Raw genomic sequence first — 22988 nt, 5'->3', positions numbered from 1 at the left:
AGGGCCGAAAGGCCTACTCCTGCTCTAGTTTCTATGTTTCTAAAGGAGCTGAGCAAAGTGAGGTGCTGTGAGAAAAAAGGAGTTAATTGAGCCATCCTACTAGCGAAGAAATATCAGTTTAGGACTGGGACCAGGCCTTCACACCTGGCTCACACAAGGATGTGAAACAAAGGGCGGGTGGTAAACTTAAAGGAAATTCTTACTGAAAAATAGGTAGCCTAAATAAAGGACCATGTCAGTGACACCATTGACCGGGAAGATTCTTGACTGATATGATCGAGGCAGTCCTTTACTTTGACAGATTGGTGGCAAATTAGCTTTCTCCTGTTAGAAAGACCACTACTGATAGGAAAATGAGATTGGGAATACATTAGAAATGTCTGGTAGAGTGGTGTGGCCAAATTCCACTCCAACTCGATTTTCACGTTTGCTGATGACACCACCATAGTGGGTCGGATCTCAAACAATGATGAGACGGAGTACAGGAATGAGATAGAGAATCTGGTGAACTGGTGCGGCGACAATAATCTCTCCCTCAATGTCAACAAAACGAAGGAGATTGTCATTGACTTCAGGAAGCGTAAAGGAGAACATGCCCCTGTCTACATCAACAGGGACAAAGTAGAAAGGGTCGTGAGCTTCAAGCTTTTAGGTGTCCAGATCACCAACAACCTGTCCTGTCCCTCCATGCCGACACTATAATTAAGAAGGCCCACCAATGCCTCTACTTTCTCAGAAGACTAAAGGAAATTTGGCATGTCAGCTACAACTCTCACCACATTTTACAGAAAGCATTCTTTCTGGTTGTATCACAGCTTGGTATGGTTCCTGCTCTGCCCAAGACCGCAAGAAACTACAAAAGGTCATGAATGTAGCCCAGTCCATCACGCAAACCAGCCTCCCATTCATTGACTCTGTCTCCACTTCCCACTGCCTCGGCAAAGCAACCTGCATAAGTACGAACATCACGCACCCCGGACATTCTCTCTTCCACCTTCTTCCGTTGGGAGAAAGATACAAAAGTCTGAGATCACATACCAACCGACACAAGAACAGCTTCTTCCCTGCTGCCATCAGACTTTTGAATGGACCTCCCTCGCATTAAGTTGATCTTTCTCTACACCCTAGCTATGACTGTAACACTACATTCTGCACTCTCTCGTTATCTTCTCTATGAATGGTATGCTCTGTCTGTATGGCGCAAGAAACAATACTTTTCACTGTATACTAATATATGTGACAATAATAAATCAAATCAAAATCACTGCTCCCTGCCTACAATCAAATATCTGTCCGTGACTAAGCTAAGTTCTGCCAGCTTTGGCCGATTTACCCTGTCAGGCAGGATCAGGATTTGATGATCAGCCATGATCATAATGAATGGTAGAGCAGCTTGAAGGGCTGAATGGCCTACTCCTGCTTCTATTTTCGATGTTTTGATGTTTCTAAATCCTCTAATCATCTTAAGCACATCAATTAGACGATCCTTTAATCTTCTATATTCCAGGAAGTAGAATGCAGCCTTGTTTCATAATGTAATCCTTTTAGACTCGGTGTCACTCTGAGTGCTGAATCTTCATAGAGCTCCATCTAAGGCCAATATATATTTTTCCTGAGGCGCAGTGTCCAGAACTGAGCACAGTACTCCAGATAGGGTGAAACCAGGGTTTTCGCTAACTATGCTCCTTCCCACCGCTATGCCTAGAATGTGGTTAAGCAACAAGCAGATTAGAAGTAAGTGATGTGAAAGCTCTTTGTTTCCAATCACGTCATGGTTTAGCATACTGATTAGTAAAAAAAAGCAAAAGAAAATGTAATCTGCAGCTGTCAAAATAACCAGGATTTCTTTTTCTACTAAGGGGCACAGTGGTTAACATTGCTGCCTCACAGTGCCAGGGGCCCAGGCTCCACTATATCCCTCTGTTGGGTTTACTTGACTATAATCACAATGTGGCTGCTGTAATCCACTAGCGTGAGACAAAGCACATTCCTAGAACATGTTCCAGTGGCTGATGGGTTGAAGGTGTGAATAATGGATGAAAATTCAGGAAGGCAGCAAAATAATGCTCCAAATACTGAATTTGAGGCAGAATAAGGGGAGTTTCACAGTAATTTCACCACAGTGCTAATGTAAGCCTACTTGTGACATTAATTAAAAGATATATTTCATCAGCTGCAAAGCGGTGCAGTGAAAATGATGTGGAGTTGGTGATACGTTGCCTAGAAATGGTAAGAAATGTATCATCTTAAGTCTTACTTTGTAAAACGTTTAATTTGGGAGGCGGCAGTGACATAGTGGTAATCTCACTGGATTAGTAATCCAGAGGCCCAGCCTGATGCTCTTGGTGCGTGGGTTCAAATCCCACCACTGCAGCTGATGAAATTTAAATTCTATGAATGAATCTGGAATTGAAAGCTAATAAAGACCCATCTGGTTCACTAGTGTCTTTTAGTGAGTATGATGAGAAGGAAATCTCCCATCCTTACTGTAATTACTTTAATGAGGCCCTCGATGTGGACCTCTTAGAGTACGAGCTCCCAGATTAAGGCAGTAATCAGGGAGCTCTGCCTGTGCATATAATGTGGAGTGTCAGGGTTACTGGCATTATGGGTTTATACTCTGTACGAGGAAGTACCTGTCTGAGTGTTGCTGATCAGGCAAATAAATCTAAGTTTGGTGAAGGGACACCGACCTTGAAGGAGTTATTTCCCTTACCTGGCCTACATGTGACTCCAGACCCACAGCAATGTGGTTGACTCTTAACTGCCCTGAGTTTGATGGCAATTCAGGATGGGTAACAAATGTTGGCCTTCCCAGCAACAATCATATCTCATGAAAGAAGAATAAAAATGTCTCGAATGTGTTGACGCACTGATCTACACCCTGTGTCCAGAAGCAAAGCTCCTTGAAAGTCCACCTACTGCTTTCATTCCCTACTCATACACCACCATCCCCCAGTCAATAGTTGGGCAAAGTTGTTCCGTGAACATTATCCAGTAAGTCCAAAACCTCCACTTCCCCTGGTTAAAAAGCTCAAATGGTTTTCAATGGAATGTAGATAATTAGTTACTTACTGAAAGGTAGCTAAAAGTGCCAGAAAGTCTGACTGAAAGAGACTTGTTAGTTTTGCTTCAATTGCAGTTACTGAGGAGCCCAGGCTGATACTCCCTTCACAGTTGAATCTAGAAACAGAGCATATAATTTTAAAATCAAACAGTTACAGCGATGAAGTAGTAAAACTGTTTATTCATCCCATTAAAAATATGTTACTCACATGTATGTGTGTGTATGTGGACGTGTGTGCACGTGTGTGTGTGTGTATGTGCGCATGTGTGTACATGCATGTGTGTGCACATGGGCACATACTGTGTGTGCATGGATTTGTGTGTATGTGCGTATGTGTGCACATGTGCCTGTGTACATGTGTTTGTGCATGTGTGTGCAGGTTTACCATTGAATAATGGAGATTCACCAATCACCAAATGGCCAATGGAATTTTCATTATAGTAGCCAGTCTGCTCTGTATTCCTGATCCAGACACATCTGAGTATTTTCTAGGTAGCATGTGCTACAAATATGAATGTTTTTCCACATTTGGAAGAAAAACCAATGTTTCCATTTTCCACTGGGGCCAGTTTCTGAAATGCTTTGTGCTGGGATATTATAGTCCTGTTTGGGAAGTATCGATGTTCCTAGATTTGGTACAGCTCATTGGCAGTGACACCAATGAACATGATGAGAGTGATCTGCAGCAGAACCAAAGCTCACTGTCCATAATATCCTGGAGTAGGTCTGTCAGCCCAATACTAGATTATTATTGAGCAAGAGAATCACAATTTTAAAAAATGTCTGTCACTGACTGTACCGTGCTTTGGGGTGTCCTGGGGTTATTTAAATGTACATTCTCTCTTTCTGACAGATAAATTTTATTATCAACAATGTACATTTGTGAATGTAGTTACTGTTGTAATATAGAAACAGGGCAGTCCCACTGTGCACAAGCGGCAATGAGGTAATGATCAGTCAATCTGTGATGTTGATTAGGAGTTAAACATTGGCCAGAACATTGGGGAAAGCTTCCTGTTCTTCTTCAAATAATGCCATGGTATCTTTTACATGCACCCGAGGATGAAAATGGGGCCTTGGTTTAATATCTCACCTGAACAATGACACCACTGAAACTGCAGCCACCCCTCAGTAATGAGGTGTAAAGCAAAACCTGCATATTTGTGCAGAAACACACCACAGCTGCACCTGGCAGAACCACCATGAGATGCATTTGGATGCCAGCCAATGTTTGTGGGGATCTGATGGAGAACAGGTAGTGCTGGGAACTGGAAAAGGGGCTCTTACCTCCATCCTGAGATGGTTGATTTAATGTTGTGGTTTCAAAAACATCACGAATTTGCACGTTCTCCCCGTGTCTGTGTGGGTTTCCTCCCAGTGCTCCGGTTTCCTCCCACAGTCCAAAAGACATGCTGGTTAGGTGCATTGGCCATGCTGAATTCTCCCTCAGTGTTACCTGAACAGGTGCCGGAGTGTGGCGACTAGGGGATTTTCACAGTAACTTCATTGCAGTGTGAATGTAAGCCTATTTGTGACACTAATAAATAAACTTGAAACTTTAAACTTAAACAGGGGTGTGCCACCACCTACTCATGTCAGAGTGTATGATCTAAATGGACACTTTGCATTACTAAAAGGCACTTGTAGTGTTGGGAATATCAGGGGTGATTTTACCGGCTCGACACGCTGGTCGATCGGCGTGGCGAGCCAGTAAGATTGCGAGAGGAGCGAAACTGGCTGGGGAAGTTATCAGAATAGATCTGTGATCTAGTAAAGCCGAACATGCATTGCCAAGACAGGGAGCCTACTAACTTGTGCTTCGGGTTGTTCAAAATTTTATGCGGAATTCCCTTCTCACTCCTGTCCTGGAAGTTTTGAAGGAAGTCAAGGTATTTGATCCCAGATTTGCTGTTTTCAAGATTGCACCGTGCCAAAAACAGGTTAAAATGTTCATCCTTCAGGTGTAGGCCAAAGATTGCCAGGACAGACAGAAAGTTTCTGTGTAATACCTGGTGAGTTAAATAGAGGAAAAGACATTGTCAATTTATAAAAATGATAGGGCTTAAAATAATTTTTAAACCACTGAATTGTTAACATGGCAGATCTCATACTCAAGACAAATGATAGAAGGTGATAAGAAGACCTGCCCGGGTACACTGAGGGAGAATTCAGCATGGCCAATGCACCTAACCAGCATGTCTTTCGGACTGTGGGAGGAAACCGGAGCACTGGGAGGAAACCCACGCAGACACGATGAGAACGTGCAAATTCCTGATGTGTTTGAAACCACAACATTAAATCAACCATCTCAGGATGGAGGTAAGAGCCCCTTTTCCAGTTCCCAAATCGCAACCTATACCACCAGGACAGACAAGGGCAGCAGATACATAGCATGGTGGCACAGTGGTTAGCACTGCTGCCTCACAGCGCCAGGGACCCGGGTTCGATTCCCAGCTTGGGTCACTGGCTGTGTGGAGTTTGCACATTCTCCCCGTGTCTGTGTGGGTTTCCTCCGGGTGCTCCGGTTTCCTCCCACTGTCTGCTGGTTAGGTACATTGGCTATGCTAAATTCTCCCTCAGTGTACCCGAACAGGTGCTGGAGTGTGGCGACTAAAGGATTTTCACAGTAACTTCATTGCAGTGTTAATGTAAGCCTACTTATGACGCTAATAAATAAACCTTAAACTTAAACATGGGAATGCCACCACCTACAAATTCCCCTCCAAGTCACACACCATCCTGACTTGGAACTATGGCTGGAATTTTCCAGCTGTTCGTGCCCTGCTGTCACTGCAAGCGAGGACAGAGAGTTGACACTCCCTCAAAACTCCATTCACTGCAGCTGGACTAGTGAATCCCACCTGAGTGAATGGCCGGAAAATTCTAGCTGTTATCACCGTTCAGTCACTGTCACTGGATAAAAATCCTGGAACCCCCTTTCTAACAGCACTGTGGGTGTGCCTGCACCATAAGGACTGCAGCCAGTGCCGGATTTAGACTTGGTGAGGCCCTAAGCTATATAAAGCTTGGAGGCCCCTTGTTAAAAAGTTACACCAAAAGGTCTCACAAAGGTGCGTACCAAAACAGGACCTTGGGTCACCACAAAAAAATTGAAAACATAATTATGCCTTTTAATGATTTAATAGCAAGGTATTTAAAATGAAAAATACAAATTATTTTCAAATGAATGCATTTACTGATTACATATTTATCATTTGGCTGGTTTGATCTCTCTCATAGATTTTGGTAATTTTGGTAATTTTTTGAGTTGCTCTTCAAGCTGGTGCTTTCTTTTTCTTTTCTGGTATCCGCTCTTAAATGTTCTCCTCATTGTAAACCTTCTGAAATTTTGTGAGGCCCCTGCGGATTGTGAGGCTCTAAGCTGTAGCTTGTTTAGCTTATGCCTAAATCCAGCACTGACTACAGCGGTTCAAGACAGTGGCTCACCACCATCTTCTCAAGGGCAATTAGAATGGGCAATAAATGATGGCCTTGCCAGCGATGCCCACATCCCATGAAAGGAGAAAAAAATGTATGCATGAATTTTGATTGATTATATTGTACCTAATAGTTTGGCAATAGTACTCACTTCTAATGTAGTGTTACCCTGCCCTTTAAGAAAGTAAAGCAAGTTCAGCCTATGGATTCTTAAAGGTTCTACATTTGTGACAGTTACGGAGCTGTCCACAGAGTTCATTTACAACACAATTGTCAGCCTGAGGCAGTAGATTCAACTCAGGTTTCAGCCAGACGAGTTTACACTATCTGTAATCAAATTACACTACATGTCTCCTACCCAGAAAAAGTGCGAAGGAATATAGACATGACTAGACGACTTATAGATAATTAGGTAGAATTTAGATTGGCTGTAAAAGCCACTCTAATTTACCTTGCCTGTTCCCTCTGGGTCATACTTTTCAAATTCTTCTTTCATCAGGTTATAACCTTCCCTGAACTTGTCTTTTAGCCACTTCTCAATGTGAAGAGAAGCTTTCCTCTCATGTTCTGCTTTGGTCAAGGTCCTAGTCAGTCCTGGAAAGAACAACAATGAACAGTTCAGAATAACTGCATCGCTCTCTCTAACTGTGTTTGGTGGGGAAATTTGGTTGATTTTCTGGGTTTTGTTTTTTATCGCTCAGGCTATTTTGCCGTCTCGAGAATCATGACGTTTCCTTTTAGGAAATTCTGGAGAAAAATGTCAAGTTCTGGGCTTCCTGCGTGCGACTGTTGTCATGTGAGTCCTTTCCACCATTCAGCTGTGTTCGTCAAGGGTGAAAATTACACCAGAACGAGTAATAAACCTTTCCAATAATTGGTTTAATCTGTTTTGATCATCTGAGCTCCCATCTCATTCAGTGGTTTCTGGATTTCCAAATGCACCGTGAAGGCAGATGGTGTAGTGCTCGGGAGGTCAATCTTCCTGGTCACATGCCATTTCCTGCCTGCAGTTATATATGAACACGTGTCCTTTGCAAATGTTATAACAGCAACTTACATTTATATTGGAAAAAAACACAGGAATGAGAGCATTTCTGCAAAAGGCCAGATTTTACACAGATAGTCAACATTACTCTTCCATCTCCTGGAGAGGTCATCGTTCTCTCCTTAGTGGGGAATGAACTGAGCTGCCCTGCACTCTACCACCAAACCATTCATATCAGCAATAGAGCCATGGAATTATTATGGTGCAGAAAGAGGACATTTAGCCCATCCAATCCATTCTTCTGCTCTATCCCTGTAACCTGGCAACTTTATTTCCCTCAAGTAACCACTCAATTTCCTTTTGGAATCACTCATTGTCTTCACCTCCCCCACCTCATAAGCAGCGGGTTGCAGGTCGTTTGCACTTGCTGCATAAAAAATGTTTGTCCTCACACTCCCCTTGCATCTCTTGAGCAAAACATCAAATCAGTGTCCCCTGGCATTTGTACGATCAGTTAATGGGGCCAGCTTCTCTTTGCCTACTTTACCTAAACCTGTCATAACCGTGGACACTCCTGTAAGATCTCCCCTCAATCTCCTTTGCTCCAAAAGAGAACAACCCCAACTTCTCCAATCCTAACCTTGTGGCTAAAACCCCTCATGCCTGGAACTATGTGGGTAAATCACTCCTGCACCCTCTCAGTGGACCCTCACACCCTTCCTAAAGTGTACTGACCAGAATTGGACTCAATACCCTACTTATAGTCTAATCAGAGGTTTGTACAGTTTCAGCATAGGTCTTTTCATAATCAATAATGCACTCTGTAAGGGTGTCAAATTCAGGACACTAGGTTTATTGCAGGTTCCTTTTGACATGCACCATATCCCGCAAATCCAACTGAGAGAGTGGCAAACAAGCACAAGGCACACTCTGCCATCCTATGACACCCTATGGGGGGTCATTTTAACCTGGTCCACGTGGCAAAAAACTGATGGAGCAGATCGGACACCATCTTTAACAACTGAAGACAGAGGTGGGATGGACAATGGGTGTCTGACCCCCAACCCATTAGTTTTCACCCGGGCAGTTTAGACTAAATCAATAACATGACTGTCAAAGAACAAAGAACAAAGAACAATACAGCACAGGAACAGGCCCTTCGGCCCCCCAAGCCCGCGCCGCTCCCCGGTCCAGGATTGAATCCTGAATCCAGGATCCCCGCCCATTTTTCCAGCCTATCTACATACCAATATCCTATCCACCGAGCTGTCCCTCACAGCTACGATGCTTTGTTCATTACAACCTATTAACTTACCCCCACCCCCCCATTCCAGACCATGTGATCTCCAGGGAGAGTCGTGAAGTTCCAATGTGCTTCACCACTAGGCAACTGCCATCCCATCACATAAACATTGTGAGTAGACCAGGAACTGTACAGGACCACAGAATTGCCACAGTGCAGGAGGAGACCATTCAGCCCATTGTCTGCAACAGCTCTCCAAATGAGCACTGCCATTCTCCCACCTTCCCCCTGTAACCCTGTACATTCTTCCTTTTCAGATAACAGTCGAATTCCCTTTTGAATGCCTCCACCATACACTCAGGCAGTGCAATCCAGACCTTAATCATGTGCTGTATGAAAATGTCCACGTGACTAATCATGTTGTCCCAAATTATTGTTTCTGGATTTTTCCCTGCCACTAATATTAAACTGACTGGCCTGCCGTTGCTGGTCTTATCTCTACCCCTTTTTTGCAACAAGGATGTAATGTTTGCAGTTCTCCGGTCCTCACGTACTTGCTGAACTTTCTGAACTCATTTGATCAGCTGCTCTTTGAACAGACCCAGCACTGCTCTGTGCCATTCCGTTCCTGAATCCGTTTCCAAGTTTCCTCATTAGCACATCTCCTTTGATTACACCAAGACCATCGGTATCATATCTGTAAGAATGGAAAGTGACAATATGAAGGAATGAATTAATCATCCATAGTAAAATCATTGATTTAGTTCATAGGGTAGAAAGAAATAGGAGCAGGAGTAGGCCATTCGGCCCATTGAGCCTATTCTGCCATTGAATAAAATCATGGCTGATCTGATTGTGGCCTGAACTTCACTTTCCTGCTTGCCCCACATAACCCTCTACCCCCTTGTCGATCAAAAATCCATCTAACCTAGCCTTAAAAATATTCAATGACCCAGCCTCCACTACTCACTGGAGAAGTGAATTCCAAATACTAACGACTCTGAGAGAAGAAATTCCCCCTCATCCTCATCTTAAATGGCCCTTTATTTTTAAATTGTTTCAAGATTCCACCCCCCCATCACACTCCCCCTCTAAGAGGAAACATCCTCTCAGCACCTACTCTGTGAGACCACCTGAGAATCTTGTGTTTGAATAAGATCACTTCTCATTCTTCTAAATGCCAATGAGAATAGCCCCAACCTGCTTAAACGTTTCTCGTAAAATAATTCCGCCAACTCAGGGATCTTCCCTGAACTGCTTCCAATACAAGTATCTCTTTCCTTGACTGAGACCAAAACAAAACACGATATTCTAGGCGAGATCTCACCATTGTGGTGGTGGTGGGCAGGGGTGGGGATGGGGGGTGGGGGGGTGGGGGCGGGGTTGCAGTCAGTTGAGTTATTTCTGCCTACCTTCTCCACAGTTTTTCGAACTCTTCATCGTCCATGTAATACCCCAGTTGCTTCAGTATGTCCCTGAACTCAGGAACAAGGATCCTAACTGGTCCTTCAATGTTCTTCTGAGGCATAATTTCAGTCAGGTCTAAAAGCCTAATGTTAAATAGGGCAATGCAGATAGAATCATAGAAAAATAGTCTTTATAACAAAACCTATATACATATGGGTATCATATAATACCTGCACAGTAAGATATTCACACTTAATCAGGTTAAAAAATAAATCTTTCTGTTACAGCTTTTCAAACTGCAACATACATGATGGCAGGAGCCAGACAATCTTCATTCTTTACAACGTCATCACAACTTTAGCTACACCACACTTGGAATATTGTGCACAGTTTTGATTTCCATCGTATAAAAAGGTGGCACTGGAGAAGGTGTAAAGAAAGGAGATTTGCTAGAATGGTACCGACACTAAGTGGTTACACCCTATTGGAAAAAACTGAACAGGTTCCGCTATACATTTGTACAGGCAGCTAATATAGATTTGCACTCAAGTACGTGAATTAAAATGTATTCCTTTCCAGAAACAGATCACAGCAACTGTGCTTAACAAAAGGGATGAAAATTTGCAGGTGCCTTCTTCAGCAAGTGCCTGGAGTAGCTATCATGTTACAACTACTATGTACTGAGATAACTGATCTATTTGAATAATTAATATGCGGTTGACTGATGTTGTAGTGTTACTATCATTATTTGTGTCTTTGTTTAATTTATAAGGTATTGTTCCCAGTGGCCTGGCCAACATTTAATCCTCAAACAATATAAGAACATAAGAACATAAGAAATAGGAGCAGGAGTAGGCCATCTAGCCCCTCGAGCCTGCCCCGTCATTCAATAAGATCATGGCTGATCTGAGGCGAATCAGTTCCACTTACCCGCCTGCTCCCCATATCCCTTAATTCCCTTATCGATCAGAAATCTATCTACCCGTGATTTAAACATATTCAACGAGGAAGCCTCCACCACTTCAATGGGCAGAGAATTCCAGAGATTCACTACCCTCTGAGAGACGAAGTTCCCCCTCAACTCTGTTCTGAACCGGCCCCCACTTATTTTGAGGCTGTGCCCTCTAGTTCTGGTTTCCCTTCTAAGTGGAAAGAATCTCTCTACCTCTACCCTATCCAGCCCCTTCATTATCTTATATGTCTCTATAAGATCACCCCTCAGCCTTCTAAACTCCAACGAGTTCAGACCCAATCTGTTCAATCTCTCCTCATAAGCTACACCCCTCATCTCCGGTATCAACCTGGTGAACCTTCTCTGCACTCCCTCCAAGGCCAATATATCCTTTCGCAAATAAGGGGACCAAAACTGCACACAGTACTCCAGTTGCGGCCTCACCAGTGCCTTATATAGTTGCAGCAAGACCTCCCTGCTTTTATATTCTATCCCCCTCGCGATAAAGGCCAACATTCCATTCGCCTTCTTGATCACCTGCTGCACCTGCAGACTGAGTTTTTGCGATTCGTGCACAAGGATCCCCAAGTCCCTCTGCACAGTAGCATGATGTAATTTTTCTCCATTTAAATAATATTCCAATTTACTATTATTTCTTCCGAAGTGGATAACCTCACATTTGCCAATGTTATATTCCATCTGCCAGATCCTCGCCCACTCGCTCAGCCTATCCAAATCTCTCTGCAGACTTTCCGCATCCTCCACGCAATTCGCTTTCCCACTCATCTTCGTGTCATCAGCAAACTTTGATACCCTACACTCGGTCCCCTCCTCCAGATCATCTATGTAAATGGTAAAGAGTTGAGGCCCCAGCACCGATCCCTGCGGCACGCCACCGGTCACCAACTGCCAACCAGAAAAGCACCCATTTATTCCAACTCTCTGCTTCCTGTTAGATAGCCAATCCCCAATCCACGCCAACACCTTACCCCCCAACTCCGTGTACCCCAATCTTCTGCAGCAACCTTTTGTGAGGCACCTTATCGAATGTCTTCTGGAAATCTAAAAACACCACATCCACCGGTTCCCCTCTGTCAACCGCACTAGTCACATCTTCATAAAAATCCAGTAAATTCGTCAAACATGACTTTCCCTTCATGAATCCATGCTGCGTCTGCTTGATCGAATCATTCTTATCCAGGTGCTCTGCTATTTCCTCTTTAATGATGGACTCCAGCATCTTCCCAACTACGGACGTTAAGCTAACCGGCCTGTAGTTATCCGCCTTTTGTCTACTTCCTTTTTTAAACAGCAGCGTAACAGTAGCTGTTTTCCAATCAGCTGGCACTACCCCAGAGTCCAGCGAATTTTGATAAATAACTACTAACGCATCTGCTATTTCCTCAGCCATTTCTTTCAGTACCCTGGGATGCATTCCATCCGGGCCCAGGGACTTGTCTACCTTCAGTCCCATTAGTCTACCAAGCACTACCTCTTTAGTAACAGTAATTGTATTAAGGACCTCACCTCCCACCAACTCTCGATCTCTAATATTCGGAAAACTATTTGTGTCTTCCACCGTGAAGACCGACACAAAGAACTTATTTAAAGTCTCAGCCATTTCCTCGTTTCCCACTATTAAATCTCCCCTCTCGTCCTCCAAGGGTCCAACATTCACTCTAGCCACTCTATTCCTTTTTATATATTTGTAAAATCTTTTACTATCATTTTTTATATTTTGAGCTAGTTTAGTTTCATAATCTATCTTTCCTTTCTTAATCGCTTTCTTAGTCGTTCTTTGTTGTTTTTTAAAGCTTCCCAAATCCACTAATTCTCCACTCTTTTTGGCCACTCTGTACGCATCGGTCTTTACATAGAACATAGAACAGTACAGCACAGAACAGGCCCTTCGGCCCACGATGTTGTGCCGAGCTTTATCTGAAACCAAGATCAAGCTATCCCACTCCCTATCATACTGGTGTGCTCCATGTGCCTATCCAATAACCGCTTAAATGTTCCTAAAGTGTCTGACTCCACTATCACTGCAGGTCTTTAATTTAATACTCTCCTTTATTTCCTTCGTTATCCACGCCTGGTTATCCTTTTTCTTACAGTCCTTCATTATCGCCAGAATATATTTTTGCTGAGTACTTAAAAAAATCTCCTTAAAAATCCTCCACTGTTCCTCAGCTGTCCTACCTACCAGTCTGCTCGCCCAGTCTACATTAGCCAATTCCGCCCTCATCCTATCGTACTCCCCTCTGTTCAAGCAGAGGACACTGGTTTGGGACCCTACTTTCCCACCCTCCATCTTCAATAATTCAACCATATTATGATCACTCAACCCAAGAGGATCCCTCACAAGAAGATCCTTAATTCTACCTGTCTCATTACACAGTACCAGATCTAAGATAACTCGCTCTCTCGTGGGTTCTGTAACATACTGTTCAATGAAACTATCCCGACAGCATTCTAAGAACTCTTCCTCAAGCCCTCCATGTCCAATTTGAGTCGACCAATCAATATGCAGGTTAAAATCCCCCATGATTATTGCCGTTCCGTTTTTGCACGCATCCATTATTTGCTTGTTTATAGCCCTCCCCACCTCTAAGTTATTATTTGGGGGCCCATAGACCATGCCTACCAATGTCTTTTTCCCCTTACTATTCCTTATCTCTACCCACAACGATTCCACGTTTTGCTCCTTAGAGCCTATGTTGTCTCTCACTACCATCCTGATATTATCCTTTATTAACAGAGCTACCCCACCTCCTTTTTCTACCTGTCTATCCTTCCTAAATGTCTGATACCCCTGGATATTCAGTTCCCAGTCCCGGTCACCCTGCAACCACGTTTCTGTGATGGCCACTAGATCATACTCGTTTGTATGGATTTGTGCCATCAACTCATTTACTTTGTTTCGAATGCTTCGTGCATTCAGGCAAAGTGTCTTTATGCCAGCCTTTATCTGGACCCAGTTTGTTGAAACGCTGTTAACATCTCCCGAGCCCTCTACTCCTTTAACTAGTTGAATGTCCTCAACATTAACCTGCACTTGTACTCTCTCCTTTACCTTCGATTTTGTAATTCCCCATACCCCTGAACCCTCCCCTCCATTTAATAGTTTAAAGTCCTATCAACGACCCTAGTTATCTGACTTGCCAGGACTCTGGTCCCAGCACGATTCAGACGGAGACCATCCCATCCGAACAGGTCCCATCTGCCCCAATATTGGTGCCAATGTCCCATGAATTCGAACCCATTCCTCCCACACCAATCCTTGAGCCACGCATTCGTCTCCTTAATCCTATTGACCCTGTGCCAATTCACGTGTGGTTCAGGTAGTAATTCAGATATTACCACCTTGTTGGTTCTGCTTTTTAATTTGGTTCCTAGCTTTTCATACTCCCTCTGCACATCCTTTGTTCCTGTTATGCCTATGTCATTGGCAGCTACATGGGCCACGACAACTGGATTCTTACCCTCCCACTTCAAGTTCCTATGCAGCCCAGATGATACATCTTGGACCCGAGCACCAGGCAGGCAACACAACCTACGGCATTCTCTATCCTGGTCACAAAGAACAGTGTCTATGCCCTTAACTGCACTGTCCCCAATTACCACTACATTTCTCTTTACTTCCTCTGCCTCAACGGCTCCCTGCACCATGGTACCGTGGGCAGTTTGCTCGTCCTCCTTGCAGTCCCCGTTCCCGTCCCTACTGGTAGCAAGAATCTCAAACCTGTTGTACAGATTCAGGGGCTGAGGCCCTTGGGCCTCTACCTCCCGTATCCCATTCCCTGCCTTCTTCCCCCCACTGAAACAAATCATTTGGTCATCATTGTTGTTTGCTGGACTTTGCTGCCCACAAATTGACTGAGGCGTTTTTGACATCAGAGCAGTGACTGCGCTTCAAAACATCTCCCGAGCCCTCTACTCCTTTAACTAGTTGAATGTCCTCAACATCTACCTGCACCTGCCAGGACTCTGGTCCCAGCACGATTCAGATGGAGACCGTCCCATGCAAAAAGCACACTAGAGAAATGCAAGTTCTTCCTTTCCTTCTTTTTGATACATAAATAAATAAAAACGCGTTTGAAAATGTTGTCTCATTTTCCCAGAGCTGCCCTTGAATCCGCTGAGTGGATGACCCCGTCTCTGTCGTGGTTCCTACCTCTGCCTTACTTTCTCCTTCAGCTGCGAGTGCACCTGGGAAGCGGTCAACTGAACCTTGTCGCTGTGTCGGTTCACGGGATCCAGCCACGAGGCTTCTCCTGTGGGGATAGGCTCTCTAACAGCTGCGTAAAAGTCTTCACATTTAATGGTCGCCCGTTCATTCAGTTTGAACCTGAGTACAGCAATTGTTAAAAAAATATAAATGAACAATAGCATTGTTTTGTGCAACTCAGGAATATTGTTTCATGTCATAGAATCGTAGAATCCCTACAGTGCAGAAGGAGGCCATTCAGCCCATTAGGTCTGAACTGACTCTCTTACCAAGGCCCCATCCCCACAACCTCATATATTTACCCTGCTAATTCCCCATATCTTTGGACACCAAACGGCAATTTAGCATGGCCAATCCAGCTAACCAGCACATCTTTGGAGTGCAGGAGGAAACCAGAGCACCCAGAGGAAACCCATGCAGACACAGGGAGAATGTGCAGACTGCACCCACTCACCCAAGGCCAGAATTGAACCAGGGTCCCTCGCACTGTGATGCAGTAGTGCTAACCACTGTACCACCTCATCTGTTTGCTGTCAAACAGGTATTGTGGCTGGTGGGGTTCCAAGGTATTTACTGCCTTTGACCTTTTAGATGGCAGTGGTCGTGAGTTTGGAAGGTGCTGCCTAAGGAGCCTCAGTGAGTCCCTGCAGTGCATCTTGTAGATGATACTCACGGCTGCTACTATTCGTCAGTGGTGGAGGAATTGTATGTTTGGGGAAGGGTAGCAATTAGGTGGGCTGCTTTATCCCAGATGGTGTCAAGCTTCTTGACTGTTGTTGGAACTGCACTCATCCAGGCAAGTGGGGAGTATTCCATCACACTCCTCACTTGTGCCTTGTACATGGTGGACAGGCTTTGGGGAGTCAGGTGGTGAGTTAGTCTCCACAGGATTCCTAGCCTTTGACCTGCTCTGGTAGCCACAGGATTTATTTGGCTAGTCCAGTTCAGTTTCTGGTCAACGGTAGCCCCCAGAAATCTAACCCCCATCTTTCTTCCTCGGTGAATTTTCTGTTTTTGAACACTGGCACCCGGACACAGACCAACATTGGAAAAAAAATTGAATAGCCAAAAAAATATCCTTATGGACTGCTTAGAGTTGAGTAGTCGCTCATCACATTCCTGTTTTTCTTTCCTTAAAATAAACCCCCCTCCTTATTACCCACCTCAAAAGAAGTTGCTGGAATTGTCTTGGAGTGACAAATCGTCCCAGAAATTTTGTCAGCACCATAAGCAGAACATCCCTAGGAGAATGGAGAATCTGTTAATCAAAGGCTCTGCACCTTTATGTTGGGGACATGCTTGTGTCCACAGCTTGTTTTCACTGTGTGTTAGCACAGTGACCACTTTACCTGTTAAGCTGCCCTCTCCCTTCAGGATCATTAGCTTTAAAGAGTTGTTTTACAGCCAAGTAGCCGCTGGATATTATTTTCTCACGCAGCTGATGTTCCAGCTGAAAAATAGAAGAAGAATTGAGCTAACGGCCGTGAACAGATTCCGCAGAGCGTGACTAAACTGTCTGGTTTCTATTATTTATTCACCTTTGTTGCCATACAGCGCAAAGCACATTGGCACAGTTATTAAAAACAGGAACAGCAACAACAACGTCAGACAATACATAGAAATCAGACTGACAAGTCTTCTGAAAGTCGCTACATTTTCAGCATTGATAACAAAATCAGGCAAAATCATTCCAAGTATCAACAATTCCATTTGAAAAGATATTTGCGAATAGCAAGATGTGAACCAAATTTCTGTAGATTATACTGATGACCACGCAACATACTGTAGTAAAGATCTTTTCAGGCTTAGAGGTAATGAGGCCATGTATCAAATTATAAACTTCAACTAAATTAAAAATCAGCCTTCTCTTCTCTAAAGATTGTAATCCAAGAATTCTTAAACGCTTCACATAAAGTATTCCCCTCATGCCCTCCATTTGCCCGGCAATGCATCTTTGCACTCTCTCTATAAGCTGTATACCTCCCTGAAAGTGTGTATTCCAAACTGTGGATGCATACTCTAGGTGTGGACGTACCAGCTGCTTACAGAGTTTAAGATAAACATTGACATCCTGACTTAAAAAGGATGCATTCAGCTCTCGTAAAACATTTTCCCGCACTGTACTGCCTGAACCACATGATTCGTAAATTTCAGGTTACTTGTAACAGTCGCACCCAATCCTTTTCAATGGTTGAATGTATAAGGGCTGGGCCATCGATATTGGACTGTGAATTCGGATTATTGTGGCCGAAATGGAGAACTGGACACATTGCCACATTAAAGGTAGCTTACCACTCCTTGGAGCACTGAACCATAGCAGAGAGTTCACTCTGGAGAAGTACATTCAAGTGCCCTGGATTATTTTTCCTAACTTCCAAATAAATTTTAATGTCACCCGCATATTTCAAAACTGTATCATGGTAAGTCGGGCCATCAATGTCGTTAATATAAACCACAAACAAAAGGAGCCCGACAACATTTCCTTGAGGGACTCCAGAAATCATAGGCGGGATTTTACAGCCTCGCTCAAGTGTGACCGGAAATTCCCATTCGAGGTCAACAGACATTTCCGTTGTCTGCCCCTCGCTCGCTCCAATTCCATGGTAGGTGGGGTGGTAGAATTCCAGCGCATATGTTGGATTTGATAACTTCCCATTAACAGTGACTACTTCCACACAGTCCAACCAAAATGATTTTATCCACTGGCAAAGTTCGCTTTGAATCCCCAATGCGGATAACTTGTTCAATAACTGCATAATTAAAGACTTTTGAAAAATCTAAATAAATTGCATTCACACCATGGGCCTCTGTCAACTATAGCAGTCCCATCTTCTAAAGACTCAAGTTACTGTGAGGTGCACAAACCCCCAGGGATGAAGCCAAACTGGTTGCCCCAATAAGACTCCTTCCAATAAGACTCCTTCCAAAAAGTCCAGATGGTCTCTACAGCACAAGATTCCATTAATTTTCCAATGTGGTAAGACAAGCTCATTAGCTGATAATTCTCAGTGTCCTTTCTGCTCCATTTGAAAAAAAAAGAAACAACAGCAGTTTTCCATTCTTTAAGGCCAGAATTCTTCAAACGCTCACCACTGCCAGCGAGAACCGAGAATTTGGCACTCAGCCAAATCTCCGTTCACTGCAGCGGGACTGGAGAATCCTAGCTGCAGGCAAGGTCGGAGAATTCCGGCCTAGATGTTTCTTCATCTTCCCAACAGCTTGTAAAGCGCAGACAAAGCGGGTGTAATAAAAGAAATCCCTCTCTTTTCTGAACATAATAAAGTAGTATCTTATCTAGTCCAGGAGATTCTTGCATCTGACTAGCCTTTGGTGAAGACCATTAGGAGTGAAATTTATGGTCTCCAATCAGTCAGCTGTACATTGACAGACAACCGAGACTTGATCTAAATCTTCAACAGTGCAGACCAATGAATAAAAGTCACTAAATATCTGAGCACATTGTTGGGGATTATCAATGAGTCTCCCAGTTATGTATCAAGGGATATGGAGCTAAGATGTGTAAAAGGAATTTAGGTACAGATGAGGTTTGAAAAGCTGAACAGCCTACTCCTGCCCTACCTTCCTATATATTAACAATGGATTTCAGACAAAAGTGTGCTTGCTTGAAACACATTGGGCAAAAGTAATGGGGTTTCCTGCCTAATCACCAGAAGAGTCAAGAGGGAACTCATCCCTGCTGATGTCGGCTGCCATGCAGCCATTGTCCAAAGGAAAAAAAAACAGCTCCTTGATCGGTTAGCAACTGTGTATTGGGACAGTTGAACCCCTGGTTGTTCCCGGTTAATGGGCAGTAGTAATTGGCTGTTTGAAACCATTAGGGATGGGCAATAAATGCTGGCACAGCCAGAGATATTCACATTCCTCAAATAAATAAAAATATCACAATTGGACATAACCAAAATTTAGCTGAAAGCATCAGGGACAAATGCTTTCTGGCTGGTTGTTGGTTGTTCTGTTTGACCTTAGGAAAATGTTGTCATTCCAGTTAGGATCTGACCCAGTTAGAACTGCTTTTTCTTTCTGGGTGGCTGGAGATGGGACATCCACCCCTCACTGAGAGGAAAGGTCATCTCCAATATGCTAATATGACTGGTCGGCAGCTCCTTAGTCCCCGCAGTGCCCATGGGAGCGGTGACTACTGTTTGGACTACAGGCAGTCCCACTAGTCTAAGTGCCAGAGCTCAAAGGACTAAGTAAGTTGAGGTTTCAGAGTGTGGAATGGATGTGGGGATGGGGTGGATGAAGGGAGGAAAGACAAGAGGGTAGGAAAATGGGTAGGGGAGAGAGAGAGAGGAGGGGGCAGAGGTGTGGGAATCCTGGTAGCAATCCGGAATGGGAAGCAGCGATGGAGTCGTAACAATCACCTTCCGTCTGCAGGCCTTCCCCCTGCACTCCGCAACTCCTCCTGCCAGCTTCAAAATTGTGACCACATGGGTGTGGCAGGAGGACACTGGCTCACTGCTGACTACAGTTTCTGCAGAACATGCAAAGATGATGGCCGTAGTGAATGTGTCATGGTAAATTCCCAAACAATACCATTTACCAGGTAGGATTCCATGCCATGAATTAGTGCCTGACAACCAATTCCACATTTACTGCCCACTCATGCCAAATCAAAAATTAGACACAGGTATTGAAGGAAATGGAATCAAGGCGGAGTTAAGATGCAAATTGGCTGTGATACAATTGAACAGGTTTGAGGGGCTGAATGGCCTACTGCACATAATATTATAGCGTGTCACTGTATTACACACCCTTATCTCACCAAGATCGTCAAATGTATTGTAGATGTGAAAAGCTTGACATACACACATCATCCAACGTTTTCAAAAATCGTGCCAAATGATTGTAATGCAAGCCAGCTGTCTGGTGCATGGCCATTTGTTGATACTACACACCTTAGCTTTCAAGTGTGGTACAAACTTCGAAGATGACTTGTTGTGGCTTTAAGTTATAAAGGGTTTATTACCAATGATAAATAGATATATACAAACAAGGATCTGATAGAATTGAATACACTTCTACTCTCCACTCCTCCCTGGCTCTAAATGAGGTTCCTCCGCAACCCAGAAAGCAGGCCCTTGCACCCGATTGGCTGGGCTTTCCGCGCTGCCTCTCCATAGGGTTTGGCCGATCACATGGCCCTCAGGGATCGCCTCCTTAAAGGGGCCACGCTACCATACACATGTCTGTCACTGCGTTTGTGCCTCTACAACTTTCTTTCTCCTAAGATCACTTACACCACTTAACCACAAGATGGCACAAGGTTCAAGGGGACACATCCCAGCTGAAGAAAACCTCTGGCTTGTTTGGAGGAGACCATCCTGGACAAACTGATGTATCAGGACGTGGAGTGAGTACAGAATGGGAAAACAGTTTTCCTGCCACCAACCGAGTACCATCTTATTCCTTTTGTCTGTTCCCCACCCCTCACCCCTGCCACCATCGCTCATCCATTCACAACATTATAACTACATCAATTGTGAACGCAAATGCTGTTTAAAAAGTGTGTCTGGGAGCCAGTATCCTGATGTTTGTCGTGTCTATTTATGATGGCTATGGAAAGCCTGTGAGCTTGACCTGTCCAGGAGATTCTCCTGATTGCCTGGCATATTTTCAGAGTAAGATTGGTCAAAACGGCAGATGCATGTGTAATTGGAGTTTGTAAAATGAAAATGGAATGGTATTTTTCAATTAGAGAAAGTTATGGGACCCAAAACATAAACCATTGCGCCCTGCCCGAGTGCCAGCAAGAAGGGGGAATTTGGTGCTCAGCCAAATCCCCGTTCAGTGCAGCAGAACGGGAGAACCCCAGCTGCAGGCAAGGTCGGAGAATCTGACCCACATCCCCAATTAATTATCATTGTGAAAAACATTCTTTTTTATGCCAGCCTATTAAGAAACTCAGTAAGAAGTCTCACAACACCAGGCTAAAGTCCAACAGGTTTATTTGGAATCACATGCTTTCAGAGGATTGCTTCTCCTTCATAAGAACAGGATATCGCACACGACTCATCGATCGACAGTTCCGACGTGCCACAGCGAAAAACCGCAACGACCTCCTCAGAAGACAAACACGGGACACGACAGACAAAGTACCCTTCGTAGCCCAGTACTTCCCCGGAGCAGAGAAGCTACGACATCTCCTCCAGGGTCTTCAATATGTCATCGATGAAGATGAACATCTCACCAAGGCCATCCCCACACCCCCACTTCTTGCCTTCAAACAACCGCACAACCTCGAACAGACAATTGTCCACAGCAAACTACCCAGCCTTTAGGAGAACAGTGACCACGACACCACACAACCCTGCCACAGCAACCACTGCAAGACGTGCTGGATCATCGACACGGATGCCATCATCTCATGTGAGAACACCATCCACCAGGTACACGGTACATACTCTTGTGACTCAGCCAACGTTGTCTACCTGATACACTGCAGGAAAGGATGTCCCGAGGCATGGTGCATTGGGGAGACCATGCAGACACTACGACAACGGATGAATGAACACCAGTCGACAATCACCAGGCCAGAGTGTTCTCTTCCTGTTGGGGAACACTTCAGCAGTCACGGGCATTCAGCCTCTGATCTTTGGGTAAGCATTCTCCAAGGCGGCCTTCACGACACACAACAACGCAGAATCGCTGAGCAGAAACTGATCGCCAAGTTCCGCACGCATGAGGATGGCCTCAACCAGGATCTTGGGTTCATGTCACACAATTTGTAACCCCCATGACTTGCCTGGGCTTGCAAATTCTCACTAACTGTCCTGGTTGGAGACAATACACACCACTTTAACCTGTGCTTAACCCTCTCTCCACTCATATTCATAGAAATCATATAAATCGTAGAATTATAGAATCATATTGTCTGTACCTTTCAGACTTGATTACCTGTAAAGACTCATTTATCTTGTAAATTGAGATTTACATTATCTTGTAAATTGAGTTTGTGTCTATATATGCCCTATTTGTGAATACAACTCCCACTCACCTGATGAAGGGGCAGTGCTCCGAAAGTTTGTGCTATCAAATTTTTAAAAGCGGCATCTCGGCCTTTTGGCTAAGATGCAAATGAGATCAAGCCTTGAAGGAGGAAGACCTGCGCCTCCTCCAATCAGCTTGGCTCATGCAGATCAGGCCCAGGACAGGGTAGAGGATTGCTCGCCCTGTCTTGTCAGCCTGGATCGGAAATGTCTCAACTTGTTGAGACTATGATTCGGACTTGATTTGATTGAATTGGAAAAGTATAAAAAATAAATAAACCTGTTGGACTTTAACCTGTTGTGAGACTTCTTACTGTGCTTACCACCCAGTCTAATGCCAGCATCTCCACATCAAGGCTACAAATGGACAGAAAACAAGAAGGGCGACGCCACAATCATCCTTACCAGGGAACACATCTCCAAAATCCTGGATGTGGAACCATAATATTTATGGGCTGAAATAATGGGCTGTTTGCCCAGTATTGCCTGTGCTTTATAAAGGGGCTAATTCTTTTTTAAACTATGAAAGGTTCAGGTCATGATCCAGGCCTGGCCTTCCAAGTGTGTTTCAATTGTGCCAGCCAATAAATAGGCTGCTTTGCCTCTTCCATTCAGCGTACAAGCCCGCCTGTGATTTCCCGCGCAATGAAATTCAGTG

The 22988-nt window shown here is 44.2% G+C and overlaps 1 protein-coding gene across 1 annotated transcript in view; it reads right to left on the bottom strand.

The window, feature by feature from the left end:
• The window catches only part of LOC144495225 (EF-hand calcium-binding domain-containing protein 6), a 64928-nt gene extending 48058 nt beyond the window's left edge, over window positions 1–16870 (bottom strand). Inside the window, exons 1-9 of the mRNA XM_078215293.1 lie at window positions 16859–16870; window positions 16670–16770; window positions 16484–16561; window positions 15267–15440; window positions 10146–10283; window positions 9288–9430; window positions 6957–7099; window positions 4880–5076; window positions 3076–3183 (exon numbers count right to left, since the gene is read on the bottom strand). Coding sequence (XP_078071419.1) covers window positions 3076–3183; window positions 4880–5076; window positions 6957–7099; window positions 9288–9430; window positions 10146–10283; window positions 15267–15440; window positions 16484–16561; window positions 16670–16770; window positions 16859–16870 — 1094 coding nt within the window. The remainder of the gene's footprint in view (window positions 1–3075; window positions 3184–4879; window positions 5077–6956; window positions 7100–9287; window positions 9431–10145; window positions 10284–15266; window positions 15441–16483; window positions 16562–16669; window positions 16771–16858) is intronic.
• Window positions 16871–22988: the final 6118 nt, after the last annotated feature.

This window comes from Mustelus asterias, chromosome 6, assembly GCF_964213995.1.
Source record: "Mustelus asterias chromosome 6, sMusAst1.hap1.1, whole genome shotgun sequence".
In the NCBI taxonomy this organism is placed as follows: domain Eukaryota; kingdom Metazoa; phylum Chordata; class Chondrichthyes; order Carcharhiniformes; family Triakidae; genus Mustelus; species Mustelus asterias.
The sequence above is the reverse complement of the archived record's forward strand: the minus strand, read 5'-3'. Positions and strand labels throughout refer to the sequence as shown.